The sequence below is a fragment of the Ictalurus furcatus genome, chromosome 13 (assembly GCF_023375685.1).
Source record: "Ictalurus furcatus strain D&B chromosome 13, Billie_1.0, whole genome shotgun sequence".
Classification (NCBI taxonomy): Eukaryota; Metazoa; Chordata; class Actinopteri; order Siluriformes; family Ictaluridae; genus Ictalurus; species Ictalurus furcatus.
The window spans coordinates 4,788,616-4,812,057 of NC_071267.1; the positions used below are offsets into that span (position 1 = coordinate 4,788,616).

The 23,442-nt window shown below is 40.2% G+C and overlaps 1 protein-coding gene across 6 annotated transcripts in view; it reads right to left on the reverse strand.

Annotated features, from left to right (window-relative positions):
- tanc2b (tetratricopeptide repeat, ankyrin repeat and coiled-coil containing 2b) overlaps positions 1-23,442 on the reverse strand; it is a 215,130-nt gene that overhangs the window by 26,111 nt on the left and 165,577 nt on the right. For all 6 annotated transcript variants that reach the window (XM_053639923.1, XM_053639925.1, XM_053639924.1 and 3 more), the window contains 4 exons: positions 23,159-23,307; positions 18,205-18,367; positions 16,879-17,121; positions 6,983-7,111 (listed from right to left, as the gene is read on the reverse strand). In XM_053639923.1, coding sequence (XP_053495898.1) covers positions 6,983-7,111; positions 16,879-17,121; positions 18,205-18,367; positions 23,159-23,307 — 684 coding nt within the window. The remainder of the gene's footprint in view (positions 1-6,982; positions 7,112-16,878; positions 17,122-18,204; positions 18,368-23,158; positions 23,308-23,442) is intronic.

Below are 23,442 nucleotides of genomic sequence, written 5' to 3' on the forward strand. Positions count from 1 at the left end.
CTTACGTGACTGGGACTGCCAGGCAATGTGGTTAGCAGAAGCTGAGATACACACACAGACACACAGGTGAGAGGAGAGAAAAAAAAGCCTGCGCTAAGAGAGAAGCTCCATGGAGTAATTTAACCATAAATGGACAAGAGGATGAAAATGAAAGGGAGAATGAAAGCTTTGCAAAAAAAAAAAATAAATAATAATAATAAATGCAGGAGTGTATGTATTATACAAATATACGCACACACAGTGGGGTGCAAAAGTCGGAGAGCACGAGTGAAAATGCGTCTATTCTTTTTTCGAAATGAACACAACAATTTTCATTAAAAATGATAATATTGACAACAACTTGAGTGAAAAGTAGAATCAATGACGTATTTAAATGAACTGCTGAGTTTCTTAGTATTTGGTTTGTCCCCTTTTTGCTTTAATGACAGTGTGCACTCCAGCTGGCATGGACTTTGTGTAAAACCTTATGATCCATTTTAGGTCAAACCCATCGAGTGTCGTCTGAACACTTGCTTCAATATGAGACGAGGAATGAGGAAAATCTGACCTTTTGTACGAAGCAGTTAATATGATCACAAATTTGCATACATTTAAATAGAGACCTAGAGATTGTTGCAGAACGTTGAATATTGAAGATATTGAACATACCGTGTTGTGATTTCTTCTGTTTTTGTGTATATCTCATACTAAATCGTTTTAGATCTATTAAAACAAAGGCAATATAAAACAATGGCAAACTGAGTAAACACACAATACAGTATTTATTTATTTATTTCTTTTATTGAAGTTAAAAAAAAAAAAAAAAGTTTCCAACACCTATCATCCATGTAAAAAATTAACTGACCCCTTAAACTTAAAATCTGGTTGTGCCACCTTTAACAGCAACAACTTCAACCAAACGCTTCCGGTAACTGGAGATCAGTCTTTCACTTACTTCTAGGACTAGGACTTACTCCTATGTTTTGGATCATTGTCTTGCTACATAATCAAGTTGCGCTTGAGTTTCAGCTTACGGACTGAAGACCGGACATTCTCCTTTAGGATTTTGTGGTAGAGAGCAGAATTCATGTTTCCCTAAATTACTGCAAGTTGCCCAGGCCATGAAGCAGCAAAGCATCCCCACACCATCACACTTCCACCACCATGCTTGACTGTAGGTATGATGATCTTTTTATGGAATTCTGTGTTTGGTTTACGCCAGATGTAACGAGACCCCTGTCTTCCAAACAGTTCCACTTTTGACTCAACAATCCACAGAACATTCTCCCAGAATGTTTGAGGATCATCAAGGTGTGTTTTGGCAAACTTCAGACGAGCCTTAATGTTCTTCTGGGTTAGCAGTGGTTTCCACCTGGCCACTCTTCCATGGATGACATTTTTGCCCAGTGTCTTTCTCATAGTGGAGTCATGAACAGTGACCTGTATTGATACAAGAGAGGCCTGTAGGTCCTTTGATGCTGTCCTTGGCTCTTTTATGACTTCCTGGATGAGTCATCGCTGTGCTCTTGAAGGAATTTTGGAAGATTGGCCACTTATGGGAAGGTTCACTACTGTGCTGAGTTTTTTCATTTGGAGATAACGGCTCTCACTGTGGTTCTTTGGAGTCCCAGAGCCTTTGAAATAGCTTTGTAACCCTTCCTAAACTGATGTATTTCAATCACTTCACTCACAATCGTACCCCCGACCCTGGAGGTGTGAGGCGAACGTGCTAACCACTAAGCCACTGTGCGCCCTAATAATAATAATAATAATAATAATAATTCAGGTTTAGACCACTTCAGGTTTAAATCCGGATACAGATACATATACAGAGATTGGTATTGCATTACACCCTAAATACTGTATATATTTATGTAGACATGTTTTAATGCATCCACTATTTATTTTCTCTTTGTTTGTTAGAGCGCTTCATTTTCTCAGTTTAGCAGCTGGGATACAGAAAAAAAATGTCACCCTCAACCCAAAATATAAGCCATGTTTGCATCATTTCCTGTTGTTGACTTGTTTCAATCACAGGGTCAAGATTACCTCACTCAGACGCTCGTTTTAAAACCTGCTGCACATAAATGGACACTTTATTACACACACACACGCCTGATGGTCCACTTTGTAGCGTGACTAGCTTTCTTAACTATTTTTTGAGGCACAATTTGTGTTAATTGTCCTCTAGGCTTCATCAGGGGTCAGTTTCTAAACACTGTGCCAGTGTTGGATGGAAATAGCTGGATGGTGGCCTGTTCTCAACCCAGCTTTGACACTACTGCTCCAGCTGATACACTCATACCACTGCATCATCCATGCCACTACCATGTTAAATTCAGTGCTTTACTATGAGCAGTCTTCCACCACCACTGGTGGAGTAACAGGGGCTGAGATATTGTGCATAGAAGCATTTATCACTAAGCTGTGATTTCAGTGAACATGTCTTTATTGCCATTTTTTGGAGCGGTAGACAGTTTATTCTCATCAGAAATGTCATGTCATTTTTTTCCGAGGGCCTTGAGGGCCACCAAATGGCAGCAGTTGGTGGCATATGTGTGCCTGTAATATGGATCAGACTAATTGACTCCTGCAATTCATGTCATTTGCTTTGGGTAGAATCACCAGCCAAATAAATAAATTGCTTCAGAGAACATAAGGTGGTGCTGCCATGTCCCTGACACAAGCGGCACAACAGCGATGCTACTTCCAAATTAGCATGTTGTTTTTGTCATTAGTTCAATTCAACAAATCAAATTCGGTTGAACATTTTGCCTGCTCCTGTATACGCAGCTTTTAACTAATTGGCTCCGGTTTAAAAAAAAAAAAGAAAAAGAAAAGATGTGGGTTTAAAAACATTAGAAGAGATCTAATCTACTTTAACTGTGATGTTCCCATCCCTCCACCTGGTTCCTGTCATTTTTACAGCTGATTTTTTATTACAGATGCATAAAGCTCAGTAAAAAAAAAACCTGCTGTTCTCTTTGGTCTTTTATAGGCACCATAAAATAAACCATGCAAAATTAAAATGCATGAGTTTAAGTGTTGCTGTCTGATCAAATTGCCAGTGACTCATTTGCTTTGAAATTTCTTTAAAGATTATTTCTGGGACATTAGGTTTCCTGTTTTACTGAAGTAATTTGATGCAATACTGCAACTGTCATTTACCTGCTACAGAATTTGCATATATTTGAGTTTACTTTGACATCATTTCCATTATGAATGCTTAAACACCTACGGTGGTTTGCGTAAGTCTATTTTTGTTGTTTCAACCTGATGTTTTACTGTATGTAGATTCATGAAACATTATTTTAGGTCCATTTCAGTTCCAGACTACAAAACATAGTAAAGATCAAGGGAGAGAATACACTATACTCTCACCGGCCACTATATTAGAACCTGATTATTCGTGCAATTATCCAATCAGCCAATCATGTGGCAGCAGCGCAGTAGTATAAAATCATGCATGGTACAGGTCAAGAGCTTAATGTTCAAAGTTTCAGTGACTTTGACTGTGGTATGGTTGCTCATGCCAGATGGGCCAGTTTGAGTCTCTAGAGATGGTGAACACAGAATGGCGCAAAAAAAAACCGAAAAACATCCAGTGAGCAGGAGTTCTGCGAGTGGAAATGTCTTTCTGATGAGAGAGGAGAGGAGAATGGCCAAACCGGTTTGAACTGACTGACTCAAATAACCACTCTTTACAACCGTGGTGAGCAGAAAAGCATATCAGAAGGCACCAGAAGTCAAACCTTGAGTTAGATAAGCAATGTTTTTTTTTTTTCTTCTGATCTTCAACTTTTCAAATATTAAAGAGGCCAGTGAGTGTACAGTATTATGAAACATTTTTAAAAATCTAATTGAGCATTTTTCTGAATATATATTCAAATTATGGTATTGATACTTGTATTGTAAGCATTTATACACACTGTGTGTGTCTCTCTCTGTGTGTGTGTGTGTAATCATGTCAGAACTGTGGTTCCTTGGGAAACAACAGATTGTTGTATATTAAGATTATAAGGGATAATACTCACATGGTAAGAATGTGATGCGCAGGTTCCATTTCAACAAAGTGTGTGTGTGTGTGTGTGTGTGTGAAATCTAAAATGGGCATCCATTACAGGACTGAGACACAGCACATTCAAAAGAACTCCTTCGCACTCACTTCTTAGAACGATGGAAGTGTGCTCTTATTCTTATTGAGTAAATCTCTCTCTATCTCTGAAACTGCTTTTTTTTTTGTGTGTGTGTGTGTGTGTGTGTGTGTGTGTGTGTGTGTGTGAGAGAGAGAGAGAGAGAGAGAGCGAGAGACTGAGTGTCACTCTGGAGAAAGGTTAAGCTCAGTGTAGCCTGGAGGGACAGTGACACTGATGCTCAGAGACTAAGAGCAGACACTAGTGCCACATGGGCTCTGTACAAACACTCTAACACAGAAGAGAGGAGAGCAAACAGACTGAGGCACCAGATTAGGAAAAGAGAATGGTTTTTAATGTTTAAACACCAGCTTAAAACACTTTGATAGAGAGCTGTGTGTGAGTGTGAGCAGGCTGTGTAGGCTAGGGGTTGACTAATACACTAGGCGCCACTGTGGGGATGTATATTAGTCAGGGAGGTGAAAAAAAACAACCAAACAGAGAGGCAGACGGTAAGGAGATGCAGGCTAAACATACTTTATTAGTCTGAAAATATTTCAGAATAGATGTTGCAATTCTACAGTCAACCGCACACTGAGAAAAGTCTTATTTATTTATTTATTTTTTTGCTTTAATGGAACCGAATCACTAATGTAGACGTGTCTGTGGGCTTTTAATCACATTCACGCCAGCTTCCAAAGGAATTCTTCAGAAGTCAGAATTGAGAAGTTGCTGTCCTTTAAGGCTAAATAAAATCTTTTCATCAATCATTCTGCCATGATCAGCATTGTGTGAAAGCGTACAGTCCCTACCGCAGGTCGTACATCACCATCCGATCCCACCCGGGCTACTTTTCAAGGTGGCTGTCACGGCAAGTTTAGATCCTGATACAAACTCATTTTCAGATGCTACTAACGCCAGAGTTGAACATGGCAGTTAAACTCCTGGGTCACTATCAGCCTTGTAAATCATCCCAGGCACTGCTGTAGATATAACAAGGACTCTGCTGATGGACATGAGCTTCCATGCTGCGCACTCTCAGTTTCAAGATCAACGATTTCAGCTGAGCTGCTACGGTGTCCTCATGAGTCCATTTTAAGAATATCCTCAGTGCAGCCTAAAAACACCGATGCTAGAAAGGCATTTATAATAAACGATGACTAGTCGACTGGGAAAACATTTCATGTTGTGAAACTGACATTTTGTACTATATATAGTTCTCAAAACAACTTTCCTAAACTGACATATGTTTGTCTTTCGCATGTCTTTCAACCACATGCCAACCTTCTAGCATTTTAAAGCCTGGTTACACTTAAAAGTAAAAAGTAAGACAATTTCATTGAACGATTTCTTTCTGACTGCAGTGCAGGAGCATCCCAGACATTCTGACAGAATGATTAGGCTTATGTCCATTTCACTACAGCAGTTTGAGCAAACTGTGCCATTCACTGTGAGAGAAAATCACATTTAGCTAGCAAGGTTTTAGACATCTTTAGGTACACTGACCTAAACGGACAGTTATTTTACCACTGCGTTTGCTCATTTTTCTTCGTATTGCAGGAAGATTAAAAAGTAAATAAAACATTTCCACATGATTATCGTGAAAGATATTTACGGTTTCTTAAAGTTGAGGTGTCAAACGTTGTGTTTTCTTAAAGTTGAGGTTTCTTATTGTTGAGTACCCGTTACAGGCAGAAAAAAACAAACATTTCGGACCAAACTCGATTGTTCACGTTTTTGTACTCTTTGCCAGAATTCAGCTGCACACTTGCTTTGATTTAGTCCTTTTAATGGTACGCTTGATTCCGTATTTCTTTTTCTCTACAATTAAGCTACGTTCGCACATACAGCTATTTTTATCTCTGCAGGTCACCAGTTGCTGTACTATGAAGTCGCCAGTAGGCGTTCCTACTACTGGTTGCCATAGTAACATTTATCACTGGGTGGCGCAACAAGCATTCCACTTTTGACAACAAATCAGTTTTCTTGCCGCTAAAACTAAACATTCTCGAGGGAGAGTGTTTGTATAAAAAATTCACCACTATGTGTGTGTATATATATATATATATATATGTGATATCCTGTGAGATGAAGGAGGAGCAGTGTGTGCGCTTCACCATTGCGGTCATCTATCTGCAGTGAAAGTGCACGATTCTGACTGTCTGGATCCAACGAAACAATTCAGACTCGCAGGCAGCAGAGCGGATCATGTCTTCACTCCCGTTGGTAGTCGCTTCACCAAGTCGCTCCAAATTTGCATAAAGTTCGACTTTTCTCAACTCTATCACGTCGCTGGACACGCCCACATCTAGTCACCAACGCTCGTTGTCGCTCATGTCGCCGGAAGTCTCCAGCTCTTATTGAAAATGCATGATGTCTGGTCTACGTGTAGATTTAGATTCTGGAGTTTATCTAGAAGTAGTAATTATATATTCTGTCCTCAAAGCTAATGTATGAACCCTTAGGTTTAAACAGACTATTTAAATGGCAGATTCATTACTAGACCTTAAGCATAATCGTTACCTAGCTTTGACTTGCTGACACTAATTGTACTGGTATAGTAGTGTGTATAAGGCTCTATGCAGCCCTGAGGAGAGGGCTTTCTATAAATACACGCTTTAAAATACTTTACATTTGCCTGTCTCCATCCAAAAAAACACGCAAAAAAACACTTATTTACAGCTTGACCATTAAATCATGCTTGCAGGGAGAAATTAATGATTGAAAATGATTAATAGATGGAAAATAATTAATACTAGCTGTATTAGTAGACATTAGTAGTGCGTTCCGAAGAGTTCCTAACTATAATAACATAACAACAGCTATACACACACACACACACACACACACACACACACTAGGTACATTACCTCTCAGATCCTGGCCAGATCGTCCGACGGCCATGTTGCTTTGGCGCGCCATGCGCAGTGAAGTCCGGAGTGGAGCATGTCTCTGTTCATCCAGATAGGCCAAGTCCTCCAGGTGAGCCGAACTGGTGGCTGATGGTGCGGAGGAGAAACGGAAGACAAAACATCAGTGTTTGAATGAATGAGCAGAAGAAAGCTTTATGATAACTCACATAATGACACATGGCGTTACATCATAACACACAAAATCAGACACCTCCATTTGATCTTTTAAGATCATTTACGAATCGTCGTCTTTAGTGTCCTGGAACAGAAAACGTCAAGGAATGAGCCGAAGAAAGGTTATAGAATATTTAAATGAAAATGATGAGAATGATGTATTACATCACAACACACAATATATAGACACCTCCATTTGATCATTTAAGATGTATTCAAGAATGATCGTATTCATGGCCTCGGGAATCGTGTTCTTCTCCGTCACACCTCGGATGGTGTGTATTATGGTAATTGAGGGCAGAATTACAGGATTTAGTGATCATGCATTTCTGCCTTCATGTTTGCCTACACACAAACACTAAAAGCAGAATATGAGCAGCGTTACAGCATGAGTTCATTGTTTCATGACCAGAAAGTTCAACTAAACCAACAGAGGACTACTACATCCATTTGGGGGATTTCTGTTTCAGTGAAAATAAAGCATTTTCCCAGCACTTTCTTTCACGATGGATCTCCAGACCTTTTCTATCATAACATAACATAGATCAACTTTGGCCAAAATAAAATACGAGTATAAAGAAAAGACAACAGTTGGATTTCGAACTGGAAAGAAATCATGTTAGATCCTGATTCCGAATGCCCTGAAGCAATGCAAACTATTTAGCTAACATTATGCTGTCAGTTTGTAATTTACATAATTTAATTGCAATGCTCAAACGTATTTTTGAAGGATTTGTACGATGAATCAAATTATGAATGTCAAAAAAAGTTGATCCGCAGAAGTTTGTAAGCGGCATGCTCGTGGAAAGCATCCTTGGCTGTCACTGTAATCACGACATGTAACTTTCATTTTCTAGCCAATTTAGTCAAACTGGCAGGCGTGCATAGCAAGCACAATGAAGAGAGAAACATTTCATTCTTGTAGGACGCACTAATGTTTTCTACTGAATGTTATTTGGTTTAATTATCGTGGAAGAAACAATTATTTTTCAGCATAAAAGCAAAACAATCAAGAGAACCTTAAACATCTCTGTGTTTGGGATGTTCTTGTGCACTTTGCATCACTTCTGTGCTGCTGAATTCTCATTTCTGATTGGTGAGAAGGTGTTGAATAATGCGCTATAACAGTAGTGCTGGGTGTTATTCGAATCACAAGGTTATATTAATGCTCTCGTTTCTATAGTAATCAAAGCCTACTTAAATGATGGTTATTGATGGTGGCTTATGCAAGGTAGCTTAGTGGTTAGTACGTTTGCCTCGCACCTCTGGGGTTGTCGGGTTTGATTCCCGCTTCTGTCCTGTGTGTGCGGACTTTGCATTTTCTCCTCGTGCTTCAGGGGTTTCCTCCGGGTACTCTGGTTTCCTCCCCCAGTCCAAAGACCTGCGCTGTAGGCTGACTGGCATCTCTAAATTGTCCATAGTGTGTGAATGGATGTGTGAGTGTGCGTGCGATTGTGCCCTACGATGGGCTGGCACCCCGTCCAGGGTGTCCCCCGCCTTGCGCCCCAAGTCCCCTTGGATAGGCTCCAGGCTCCCCCCGACCCTGCGTAGGATGAGCGGTACAGAAAATGGATGGATGGGTGGATGGGGTTGTTATTGAACAATAACATATCATGCTTCTATTCAAGAAATCCTAAATGTGAATTACATGCAGGTGATTTCCATAACCTGATTAGCGCACCCAGGGAATCAACTTAAGCAGGCGCGTAAACCAACTCTGAATACGTGAAACCTTACCCATGTTACCTTTTGGATTCGAGTCGCTGACTCTGATTACGGCCCATTGTGAATAAGTGTCCTGGGATGAGCACGGGACAGAATGCAGCTTGTGGAAGCCTGTACGTTGAGACAAATCAGGCTCGCTTGACCGCGTGTGCGTGTGTGTATGTGTATACGTCACGTCTTACATACCCTAGAGAGCAGCAACTAACAACGCGGTGGAAAGCAGCTGTTCCAATATTTCCCTCTGATAGACAAGTATATGGTGATATTGCTGAAAATTAGCAGTAGGTAATATATAATTTACATTTCTCTTCTTTGAGCAAATGCTTGCCATAAAATCCAAGAGACCAGGCTGTGAAATGTGTGTGCACCGATATCTACGCCCATGGTAATAAACTTACCTCATTTCCCTCTTTCTCTATACTATTAAGCAAACTCATATGAACTCATATTCTGCTGTATCTGCAATGCAGCACACTGCCATCTCTGGGGTCTTGCTCACTGATGCTGAACTTGGTGAGTATGCAAACCATATTTGTGAGTGAGTCTGTGTGTGTTCGGGCAGATCAGACTGCCAAGACAAGTACGCATGCACGCCTCTACAGGCTATGGCTTTCACCAGTTTTCCCATCTCCAAGTAGACTTACATAAATGAATAAAAATGTTCTGAAAAAAGACTGCTAAGGAAGAAGCAACACTGCAATAAAGAATTCATTCGTACAGTGTCCATTTCCGGTCATATTTTCACGCCCCAAAATAATAAAGTTGATCTATTACCGCCAGTTTTGTTGTACAGATTTAGCCGTTTTGAAAGTGATGCTCTGAAACTGCGTTTGTGTACCGGATGCTGTATGTCACGTGCGAGTACGAGAGCACACGGGCTTTATGCATGCTTCCAATCGTCATATATGATCCTATTATTCCCATATGTGTGGTAGTCTGGGAAAACTCATTGAACTTTACTGGACCAAAGATAAAAAGATTTTCTGCTTTAACATCTCTACTTGAAGAAAACAAATATATTATTCTACCAAAACAAGTGTGGAAATGTTTTTTATTTTGACTACTTTCTATGATTTGCTTCGGCTAACTGCCTGCAAAGTTCATGTAAAAGTAAGGAGCCAGGTGGTAAAAACAGTCAGTCTGTCTAAACATGTCTGAAACCTTGCTAGCTGACTGGATTGAAGCAGAACAGAACTGACTGAATGAATGAATCAGTGATTATTTCGCTGCATGAACAGCGCTCAATGAAGTAAAGAAACGACGATGAGGCTCGTGTTTAAATGCCGCGAGTGAATTTTACCTCAGGTGATGAGACAGAGAGTGATGTGGATGAAACTGATCATCAAAGTGAGAACTCATTGTATCATTTTTTACAATTGGACAGTAATGTGTTTTTTTTTTTTTTCATCAGTAGATTAGGTTATAAATGTAGAGGTAGGTAGTGTACTATCCTCGAATCCTCGAATCTGAAGGTGTTTAATTTTCTAGAACAGTCTCTGTGACAGTAATGCCGGCAGTGTTTTTGTTTCAATAGTAACAGCTCATTGACAGGAACTTGTATGGCGGATGCACCACGTAAACTAGATCTAATAATAAGCAGATTTTATTATGTGTTGTTATTTAACAAAGAAAGTTTAAAAGTGTTTCAGAAGTTTTCAGGAAGAAGACATCCATCCATCCATTCATCCATCTTCTATACCGCTTTATCCTTTTTTCAGGGTCACGGGGAAACCTGGAGCCTATCCCAGGGAGCACCGGGCACAAGGCGGGGTACACCCTGGACAGGGTGCCAATCCATCGCAGGGCACAATCACATACACATTCATACACTACGGACACTTTAGACATGCCAATCAACTCAACTGACTGGGGGAGGAAACCGGAGTACGCGGAGGAAACCCCCGCAGCACGGGGAGAACATGCAAACTCTGCACACACAGGGCCATGGTTGGAATCGACCCCCCGACCCTGGACGCGTGAGGTGAACATGCGACTCACTAAGCCAGGAAGAAGACATTTACGTATTGAATATTTATGGAAGGAGTCTCCAGAGTCAGTGCTTTGATGCGATCAGTACGATTTTTGCCTTGAGAGAGTCTTCAGGACAGATGACTTTCTGGTTTCTGGGTAACATAACAAGACAAGGCTGGTGAGGGAACAACTGTTTATAGCTGCTCATGTGCTTGATCATCCTTTTCATTAGGTTATGTCTCCTTAAAGCACCTCACTGAAGTTTATATATTAATATGCCCTCTGCTGTCTGGACATTTTATGAGCCAATGAATAACAGTCTATTAAATAAATAAAAGTTGGGATGAATGTGACTCAGGGGCAGTTAATAACAAACTGACTCTTGCACACGATGTACCAAGAGTAACGTTTATCCCACGTGTTGCAGAACATAGTGTAGTGCGACAGCTTTTCCTCCATAACTTCTCTGTCCCCTTTTTGCCTGAGCAGCACTACAACACAACACAAGATAAGAGTTTATTGTAAGACCTTAATTTCCCTTCTCGACAAATAAAATCTTATCGCGTGATCAAGCCTATTATCTGAATATCCTCGGAAAGTGCATGTTGGTAATTTCATGCCTTGCGCACCGCTTTCCGTGCAACGAAACGAATCCGTGTATACGAGAGCACAACGTGAGGTGTTGATCATTTTGAGAAAATTTACTTAAGAACACTGAGGATATCGGCACAACATTTAAGCACAGCACAATCATCTGATAATTTGGTGATCCAAGCAGCGTCATGCATGAACACAATGTGCACCGCAATTACAAAAGGCCAAGGAATAATGTCCTTGATAATTATAGTTATGCTTGTGTACGGCAGCAGACGGATGTGACTGCTAACAGAGAGCTCAATAACCTGTTTAATTGGAGCTTCCAGCTGTATCTTTAGATCATAGGTATTATGAGGAGCGAAGAGAACTGAAAGCCATACAGCTTCAGAGCTTCATGAAATAACATGAGACGTGGATGTGCTGCATTAACTATGCAGCAGTGATTGGAAAGGTGCGAACGAATGACCACACCCTGCTGTTTATATTCCACTTCACTGAGCTCTTGATGAAGATACACGGCTAAATCCCTCCGTGCAGAATAGATGCGCACATCACAGCTTTTAGATACAGCCTCTTGTCCTTGTGACAAATAGCTGTGATTGTGTAGGTCATCGGGATTGCTATCGACCGTGCTGCCTTCTTCTTTCTCATCTTATCCCTCCATTATTCCTTCCTTCTTTTTTGTGTCATTCTCCCATCTCTCTTTATCTCTAGAGATTTCATGTTGTGTTCAAAGGGATTTGGTGATGGCTTAAAGCTTAGAGTGTTGATCTGCTCTATCATGGGAGTTCAACCAGTCCTCCTTTTCTACTTTTTGTCTTCTCAGTAGCAGTTTCTGTTGACAATCCTGCATTTTTTCTCACTCTTCCCTTGCTTTCCTTTCTCCCCCTCTTCACATCAGGTTATAACAATTTTCCCTGCCCTTCGCCACCCTCCTCTGCCTCAGTCTACCCCTGAACGCTATACACATTGATGATTTAACACACCTTTCTCTCCAGACCCTGCGGTCCACTGTTTTTCTTCCTATTCATCTCGAATAACACTTGCCTTTTTGAAAGGCCCTTTTTCACCCTTTTCTTTTCTTTTAACGAAACGCACACTCGGAAACACAAGATCGTTCTAAAGCGTTGATTGCTCACACAATAACCCCAATCAGAGAGGACACACTGTTTATATAATTGACATCGTTCCAGAGACACTGGATGAATCTTTGCTGTAAGGGAGTGTTGATTATGGGCAATGGTGATGATTGTCACACTCCATACACCACTTATTCAGTGTTATCAGCACTCACCTAAAACACAACGTACTGCAGTTATTGGTGTCATTAGGGTTTAAGTGGATGCCATTCTATGGTACCAAATTAATTTACTGTTAAGCAAATGGAGTGGTGTCATGAGTGGCACCGTGTTCAACGTCTCCCAGCTATTGCTAGCTTGAGAAATGAAACAATGAAGGTATAGAAAAGAGAAAATATCAGCTCATGTCCTGTCTCCTCCTCGCCAGCAGAGGTCCCCCTCTTCTGATGAGTCAACATTATTCACACCACATATTGTATGCATGTCACACACACACACACACACAGAATGCGAAGTCTTGAGCCCTATTCACGTTTCCCACCCACCAGGAAACTCTTTCACACAACAGCTACCAACCAGGGAGGGTAAGGGCTAACGTGCTTCCTCCAAGATACATGAAGCCAACCTCCACATCTTTTCGAACAGCTACTCATGCTGCCTAACACACTCAGAGGAAACTATTGCCCTCTTCTGCATATATGAGAGTCAGAGACACCCACGATTTCTCTACAACGGGTTCGAAGAGAGTCTGCCATCCTTCCTACCAAGAAAGCATGGCTCTCTTAAATGGTTATGGCATCATCAAGATTTGACCTCTCAATCGCCAACGCTTTTCTTGTATGCCACTTGGGAACCCTTATTCTTTCCTGGCTTTCTTTTATTGTGGTTTTGGATTGTGGACTTTTAACGTTTTGTTCGTTTTTTGTTTTTTTAAAACCTCTGCACATGTAGCTGTAAAACACCTGAGTGTTACAAACAAATAACGTGAGCTCTGGTTATGGTGTTACAGTGTTATGCCAGACAAATATTTGCTGTCTGTGTACTGGTTTCTGACCACAAGAGGACGATTCCATGTGAACAGCAGATATATGTCAAGACCTGGACCAAAACAGAGCATGGAAACAGTTCAGTAATCATATTACTAAAGGATAATGCACTGCTGAGGGGCTCTGCATTATCGTCCAAAAAAATCAAATCACATAGGTAGCAAGCATCTCATATTAAGAGTGCTGATGTAGGATCATCTCTCTGGTTCATATAATCACATTCAGCCAAAGCCACAATTGATTGGTAAACTAACTCAGAGTGGTTTGGGACAACTCCAGACATGTCAGAAGAGAGGTGATGGTACCAAAAAAAAAAAAAATAAGACAAACTAAACTAGGTTTTAATTAATGGGGTGAGCACGAGGAACCATATAGTGAATGAATCAGAGTCTGTAGCAATTTATGCTTTTATGTACTCCAATTTTCACCAATTTTAGATGTGCCTCTCTAGATGTGACTATTGTTTTATGACTGGGGTCTCTACGACTAGTACTTTGAAATGTCCCCCATCTTAAAGTGTAACAAAAAGAGTTTTTCCTCTACCCTGCTGTTTCATCCCACCATTAGAAGGCATTGTAATGCTTTACAGTGCTGGCATTTGAACCATAAAATCATGAATCATCATAAAACACTTTTTAAGCCCACTTTACAGGAAGTTGGGACATCAAAACCTGTTTTTGCACTACTCCCAAAAAGGTGCGTCCAATCATTAAGTCAGATGATCGTGCAATGGTGGTAGAGGTTGTTTGATTCTTGATATTTAAAAGCTTTTGCGCTATAATGGATTAATGCCATAAAGAGTAACGACGCCAAACAGGAAGTGAAATGATATCACTGACTGAGAAACTTGATTTCATATAGGATAATATACTGCTTACTACTGACAAAATCACGCAGTGGTTTCCTTTCCTGCGTCCACTTTTGTATTAGAAAAGGTGTCTGCAGAAAAAGATAAGATCGGCCATGACAACAGACAGGGAACGAAACTAGCAGAGCAAGCAGCCATTTTCTACTAATAAGGTGCAGCCGCTGAAGCTGGAGGCCTAGGGCTTACAGCGGACAGTTCTACACTTATCAAAAACAACAAACAACAAAAAATAGAAAAAAGGAAAAAAAAGAAAAGAAACAGCTCTTAACCAGCAAAACCAGTCAGCTGCGAGGAGAAAAACCCTGCTGGTCAGGGGTTTGGGGGTGGAGTCTTTTTGTCAACATAACAAGAAATTATTTTCATGATTACCGTTAAGGTAATTGCATAATAGCAAACTGTCCTTAGAGTAACTAAACGTTCAGAATAAATAAATAGCTAAAACCATCAACTTGCTATGCACTAGTACCATGCCAGCCTGAGTAATGCTTCCTTCCAAACAGGCTTCTGAAGCCTTTGGATTGTTCGAAAAGTAGAATGTGGCTGAAAAATTCACTCTCTGAAACTGTCCCGTCCTCCAAAGTGAATGGTCAGTAGGGATGTGTGATTGAATGGGAGACGTCTGACACTCTCCTGAAGCGCATTTATCACACACAGTGTTGGGCCATAGCTGGTCTCACAAGCCAGACCTTTAGCGTTCACTAGAGACGCCGGTACATTTTGTCACTAAATACAGGCAAGAATGCACAGAAAAAAAGCCATTTCAGTGGCTAGGAGATGAGCAACCACAGATCTTTTCCGATAGCCATTGATAAACATGGGAATATGCACTTCACACCAAACACCGAATCATAATTCATAAAGGCGTACACTTTTTCAATCCAGTGACTACATCTTGCTCTGAAACTGATTTTCTGCAATGCACAAAAGATCAAACGTTTGTTTTCCCAGTAGAAAGTGCTGAGTGCCAATCAGATTACAGTCTTCAACATTCTGAAGAGTGGAACCAGAAAAATGTACAAAACATATCAGACATTCCACGGACCCATGGGCGGATCATTTGAGGATGCGACTAAGCTTTTTTCTTTCAGGTAATGGAGGTGTTTCTTATGGAATCAATGTTTACATATGGATAGATTGATAGATGAATAGATGGATAGATGGGTGGATAGATAGATATACAATCAGAGACACAGATCACTTTATTAATCCCAGAGGCAAATATGGAATTATGGAATCAATGTTTACAGATGGAAGGATGGATGGATGGATAGACAGATAGATAGATGGATGGATGGATAGATAGATAAATAGATGGATGGATGGATGGATGGATGGATAGATAGATAGATAGATGGATTGATAGATAGATATACAATCAGAGACAGAGATCACTTTATTAATCCCAGAGGCAAATATGGAATTATGGAATCAATGTTTACAGATGGATGGATGGATGGATGGATAGATAGATAGATAGATAGATAGATAGATAGATAGATAGATGGATGGATGGATGGATGGATAGATAGATAGATAGATAGATGGATAGATAGACAGATGGATGGATGGATAGATAGATAGATAGATAGATAGATAGATAGACAGACGGATGGATGGATGGATGGATGGATCGATAGATAGATAGATGGATGGATGGATGGATCGATAGATAGATAGATGGATGGATGGATGTATAGATAGATGGATAGATGGATGGATGGATAGATAGATCGATAGATATACATTCAGACAGATAAATCACTTTATTAATCCCAAAAGCAAATACAGAAACTCATGTTTACATGCATGTGTTTAAGGATTTTTGTACATTAATTTATCTTTTAACAGCTTACTATATTCTTAAAGAATCTAGCACATTTCATTTTCAGATGAGTCACATTTACCTTCACCTTTAAACTGGTTAAAAAGCAAAAGCCTTGAATTACATAGTGGCCTACTGATTATATAAATCCAACAGGTGTTTTTTCAATCGTTTATTCAGAACATGCTTTCAAAGAAATATCCAAACCGACTATATATGACCTTGCTTGTCATTCTTCTTAATTAAAGAATTTTACTTGAATAGACAATAAAACGCGAGCTTTTCCCAGACCACTCCTTGCTATTTAGCAACATTATTTTTAATTAATTTAATTATTTATTTATTTTCGCTGTTGCTGTGACACCCTAATTTCTCCATCTGGGGATTAATAAAGTATTATCTTATCTTTTCTTATCTTATCTTGCATGCCTCCTTGTTTGATGGACAGCTAAGATCCTCCCACTGTTAGTAAATATCTTGAATGCTCCAGGTTTCAGAACCACTTCTGACAAACCACAAACCAGATAGAAGGGGAACCATTAATGGGAACAGGGCTTAGGGTATAGACTTACCTGCCACAGAGTTAGGGCGAGGCATGAGGTACAGGGGGGTGGGGTGAGAATAGTGGTGGGTGGAGCTGGGCTCAGGAATCTTGTTGAGGCTGTGGGTGGAGGCAGCCATGTTTTCGTCAAGGCGGTAGAGGCCAGAGTCGAGCGTGGCACGCTGTGAGTGCCAAAGTTTGAGACTGCTGGCGCGAGTGCCCTCGCCATGCTTGGCACTGCGATCTGCAGGCTCTGAGTAACTCGTCAGGGTGGCTGAGTATGAGTGGAGAGAGGGATGTGGAGAAGGCAAAACAACAGTCATGAATAAAGGATAAAGACAATCTGCCGAGCTACAGCTGCATTTTTTGAAGTAAATGTGTTTAACCCGGAACACAAGGCTTTGACTGAATATCTGCAACAATAGTGTACAACTAAGTAATGATTCATTTGTTTGAAAGCAGAAAAGTATTACTGCGACTCTACTCATACACCAGAACTTTCACGTTCGTATGATCCTGAAGCCTCAGTATTGAAAACTATGCAATTTTGAAAAACATATTTATGTTGAGCTTTCATGAGTTCTACAGGAAAAGGTGTTTGTAAATTAAGCTCTATATCTGTGTAATGTGTTCTTTCAGGGATTCTTCCATGGGGCAGAATTTTTATGCTTTACTAAGCGTTTACTGAGAGACTTTTCAGCACAGCTGAATTATTTGCATTAGAACAGCTTTAGGCAGGACTTTTCTTATTAGATGTTTATTGTGTACTTTTAAATTTGCATTATGTCGTGTGTATTTTAAGTGTTGATTGTCTAGAATTCTACAGCAGCAATGAGGCTTCTAGTATGAGTGATTTTTCAGTCTTCTAAGCTTTGTTTTCACTTATCATGATTTATGAATGCGCTGCCACAGTTTTGTTGTTTTTTTTTTTTTCTTTTCGCTTTCAAAGTTTTCAATTACACTAAGCAAGACTGCATTCGCCATTCTGGTACAAACCTGTCCTGTGGGCGGGGCTTACGCTCATTGGTGAGATTTGGATTAAGCGGTGGCGTAAATCCTTCAGTGGCGTGAATTCTGGAAAGCGTTCTGGATGCAGTTCTCTGTATAGAGTTGGTACGTTGTAGTGGAAATGACTTACTTATTTAGTCAGGATATTATTTCGGAATTAATATTTGAGTCTGTCATATGATGATCTTTTCGAGATGAGCGAAAAAAATACACGCAAACTCGGCCACATAAATGAACACTATCAGACAGGGAATGTCCACGTCAGTGCTTCTTAGTCATGCACACTGTTCATTGTTTTAGAAACTGCAGCAAACCAAAAAATATGTGTGTATGTTGATGTGTAACTCACCGATGATGCCACTGTCTCTGCTTTCCAGCGTGGAGCTGGGGCTGTTCACGGCCTGTCCTGGAGCTCCAGCAGGGAGAGTGGAGCAGGGACTGCAGGCTGGAGGAGATGCTGTGCTGCTGGTCAGAGTGGAGCATGGACTCATCCTGGCGCTCACCCCAACACCCTGAACACACAACACACAGCTCTTACTGACTGCCCCCGCATGTTAGCACGAAGCCTAACTTAACTCCATCAGCTCAGGAGTCTATGGCCCAGACATTAGGCTATCGGTTCTTAGCCACTTGGGGTCGTCTGGGGTCTCATTTATAATATTCATAATGTAGTTCTATACATATCAACTTTCTATGCATATCATATTTATATTCCAGAAATAATTAAAACTGTCAGATCATTATTAATATAAATTAAATCAGCCTTCATTCAGTTTGGATCTTCTTAAACTCATGAAGGCAACAGTGACGCCATCATATCCATCAATTCTGTCATTTTCACTTTGCACATCCACACTTTCTAACAAGAAACACTAGAGCAGCCGATATTTCAGTCAATTATAAACCTCAGCTCTTCTCATCAACACTGTTCTTGTATAAAATGCCTGCTTTAAGTTTTTGCTATTTGCTCATTTACGCTGTTTTCTCTCTCTAATATATTTACTGTTTGTCTGATTTTTGAGGAAAGAAAGGCCTACGTTAGTCCGCAGGCAATTCTCAGTGTATCGGCGCTTTAATGACGGCTCCGTCAGAGCTAAAGCATGTGAATAAAACATGCATTCGAGGAAAAAAACAAAAACAACAACAACATAATATCCAAATAGCTGGCATAAAGTAATACTCTAATTAGAGGTAAACTGCTTTGAATGTGAAACGGAATCTATTCAAATGAATATTGAACACACACTACATGAGAGGAATGGAACAGGATAGAGTCTAAAAGAAGAGAATGTGCAGGAAATTAAAATCTACTTTGAAAAGCTATTCTTCTTAGACCTTCGGGTTTCCACAGTCGGAGCCAAAAGCTTACGAAGACCTAAGCTAAAGACATTCAGACTTACGTTTTCACAACTCCACACACTGCCATTAGCATACAGTTCCTGGGATAAAGTCTATTAGGGTATCTACTTTATTTCCATAAGAGACAGATTTATTTCAGCTTATATTTACTAAATCAGATTTTAAGTGGGTCAAAAGTTTCCATACACTTTGGTAGTATTTGGTGGAATTTTCAAAAACTTCAAAAAATCAAATTCTTGGGGTAGCCTTTCACAAGCTTCTCCATCCATCCATCCATCCATCTTCTATACCGCTTATCCTTTTCAGGGTCACGGGGAAACCTGGAGCCTATCCCAGGGAGCATCGGGCACAAGGTGGTGTACACCCTGGACAGGGTGCCAATCCATCGCAGGGCACAATCACATACACACTCACACACCCATTCATACACTACGGACACTTTGGACACGCCAATCAACCTACCATGCGTGTCTTTGGACTGGGGGAGGAAACCGGAGTACCCGGAGGAAACCCCCGCAGCACGGGGAGAACATGCAAACTCCACACACACACAGGGCCACGGTGGGAATCGAACCCCCGACCCTGGAGGTGTGAGGCGAACGTGCTAACCACTAAGGACAAGCTTCTCACAATACTTTTTTTTTTACCTTTTACTCCTGACAGAACTGGTGTAACAGAACTTCGTGAGCCTCCTTGCTCAAACACACTTTTTTAAAAAAAATTCATCGCACAAATTTTCCATTGGATTCAGATCAGGGCTTTGTGACGGCCACTTCAATACTTTCATTTTGCAACTTAAGCAACTTTTAATCCATACAAACACACCCACAGAATTACAGCTGCGTCATTCAGTCAGATGGTCTGCGGTGCTCTGTAATACAGCAGAATCCGAAATAAAGCAAAAGCATGTACAGTGGGGGTTCGATGTATTGAACGCGTCAACATTTTGTTCAGTAAATATATTTCCAATGAGGCTATTCACATGACATTTTCACCAGACATCAGTATTAACTTTATTACACCACTTTAAATAAGGACTTTAAAGTTGTGAATTCTTTATTTTTTCATATTTCTTGAGTTAATGCTGACGTCTGGTGAAAATTTCATGTGAATAACCTCATTGGAAATATATTTACTGAAAAAAATGTTGACGCATCCAATACTTATTTCCCCCCCACTGTATTTTCCCCCAGAGGCTAAACCTAAGAAAACAGTACACATTAAAAGAATTAAATATTGGAGTTTGAATGGGTTTCAATGGGGACATTTTTGTGCTTAAGGTCGTGTGTGTAACTATTTTGTGTACCTAGTTTAAAATGAGGGTGAAATATTAAAATTCCCATAAAAATACACACCTTTTGCAAAATTTATGCTGTTTGCATTAACACAGACAAAATAAAAAAATGAAAAAAGACAAAAATGTCCATAAGGACGCACAAGGGTTAAAGTATGTTTCGAATCATTGTCCTGCTTACAAGATCCAGTTGTGCCCGAGCTTAAATTTTCAAGGTCTTGAGGTCCTTAGTATTTCTAGATAATCTTCATGCTGCTATCTATTTTTTAAGTGCACCAGTCTTAAAAGCAAGCAACGCACCCTCACAACATGGTGCTGCTACCCCCATGCTTCACATTTGGGATGGTGTTCTTCAGGTTAAAAGCCTCAACCTTTTCTCTCCACACATAGCACTGATCATTATGGCCAAAATGTTAATTTTTTGTTTTATCTGATGAGAGAGCACTCCTCGAAAAGGCTTCAACTGCAAACTTCAGTCGGGATTCTTTTATGCCAGGATCTGCTTCCTTGAGCAATAGCCTTTCAGGCCATGTTGATGTAGGACTCTTATAATGGTACGTACTTTGGTTCCTGATACCTCCGATTCCTTCAACTCCTTTGTTGTCGTCTTGAAGTTCGGACCAAAGTTCGTTCATCTCTTGGAGTAAGTTCGTGTCTCTTTCCTCAACAATGTGGTCCCAAGATTTATATATTTGCATGAAATTGTTTGTAAAGATGCTTTTGGTCCTTCAGTTGTTTGGAAATTGCTACTATGGAGGAAAAGGACTCTAACTCCTAATTATGATGATTGGCCAATCCGAAGCTTCTTGTTACATCATTTCTGTTCCTTCTGGAAACTTTCAGACCGTTTAAGAAGACAGTCGACGTGGGGTATATAAACTTTTGATGCATTTGGAATTCTGATATAGTGAATTAAATAAAGCTGAGGTAAAATCTGTCTCTAACTGATTGTTTTAAAAGTACATCTGATGTAAACAAAGATGCCCTGAATTTATTTTCCTAAAGGAATGTACGGTAACATGAAAGGTGTGGAGTTGTGAATCTGGAGCCATGGTCCTACAACACGATCAACTCTTCATCCGAGTCAAAAAAAAAACAACAACAATATTTACACACAACATTTTACACTATCATTAGACATTTAAGGCTAGTGAACCTGTATGATAGAGACAGACAGGTTGAACAGAGTGGAATTGGTAAAGTTATACTACTATTACTACTACTACTACAAATAATAATAATAATAATAATAATAATAATAATAATAATATCAAAAGCAGAATGCTGTAGCAGCGTGAACAACATTCTTTCCTTTTGAAAGAATAAAGGGGTCTATTTTTTCTAACTGAGAGGATTCTATTAAAACACACACACACACACACAGAGCGCTCCTCTGTCACTGACTGAGAGAAAAAGAAAGAGAGAGAGAAAGAGAGACAGAGAAATAAAGAGAGAGAGAGAGAGAGGACGAGTTCTGGCTCTGGCTCTGTATATCCCATTCAGCCAAAAAGGCTGTCACACACTGTGACAGGGCTTGCTCTGTTCCTCCATCCTGGCTTATTTTTTCCCTTCAGCCTATTCATTCCCTGGAGTCACTGACTGTCACATAAATAATTATTTCTATCGCACCTTTCATTTCCAATAAAAGCACGAGGCGCTTTACATGGTAATACAAAACAAACCAAGTGACAATAGAGTGAAATGAATAGACCTGCAATCATAAATCAATAAATAATAATACTTAATTACTAAAGGCTGTATATGGAAATGAGTTCGGAGCACGTAATGAGGATTTCATACAGAAATCGTGAACAGCGGTATTCAGATCTCAGACGTTACTTCGGGCTTAAACTCTATTCAGAAGCTACACGGGGTGTAACTAAAACAGAGGAGTGTCTCAGTCACCGATATTTTGTGCGATACATTGGCTCAAGCGAGGAGCACTATAAAGTCCAGCGCCACTGTCTGAGACTATGATGTAACCAATATGTCAAGCTGAAATTCTTGGTTTCGGCTGTAAACGCTGTGGAAGGCTGTTTAAGGCGAATATTAAATACAGAAATATTACACTGTTAACTAGAGTAATAAACTGTATCATCTCATTAAAGTTTATCTCAAGGACTGAATTTTTTTTTTTAATGAATAATATTATGAACTACAATTATTGTAAGGTGACTGTCAGCAGATCAGATCATCCTTCAAATTGATTATTATTTTGGTATTTCAACACTTAAAATATTAAATGAAACGCTCCTAGGATACATCCCAGGATGAATAGGAAGCGCTGGATCAAGTGCTATTTTACAAGTTTTCAAATAAACCCAAAGACCTTGACTGTTTTCGGGGTTTAAAGGCAAGTGCTTGCGTTTAAAGGCGTCTAGCTGCTATAGAAAATCCCCGTCACACTTGCTACTCATCTGGCAACCTTGGACGTGTGAACTACACACGGATCATCTGTGAAATCTGCTATGGATTAAGCATGTGTGCAACCTGACTCGGAATACGCAGAGTTTTCCCCACAAAAATATTGATATCAACTCTGAATTGCACCCCCAAAAACCCCCAAAACGAGTAAAAACAAACATCTTTAAACAGCTGTTTCTTCCTCAAATATCTACAGTGTCTCTCAGAGTGAAGTGAAGTGGCCTACCTGCGTGTCCTCAGCCTCATCCATACTGTAGTGCAGCTCCGGAGGGCCCTCGCTCATTTTGTCTCCGAGCAGGAAGCCAAGGCGAGTCATCAACGTGTTGGCAGCCTCATCCACTGAAGGAGGGGGGCCAAGCTCCTCACCTACTTCCCCTGATGGAGAGGGAGGCAGAACGATAGTGGGAGTTAAATGAAGCGCTGATCTTGAGACTCCATGAAGAATCACTCGTGTAACAAGTTCATCTCTCGTTAGTTATACAGTATGTCAGCTTCATGACTACCACATCA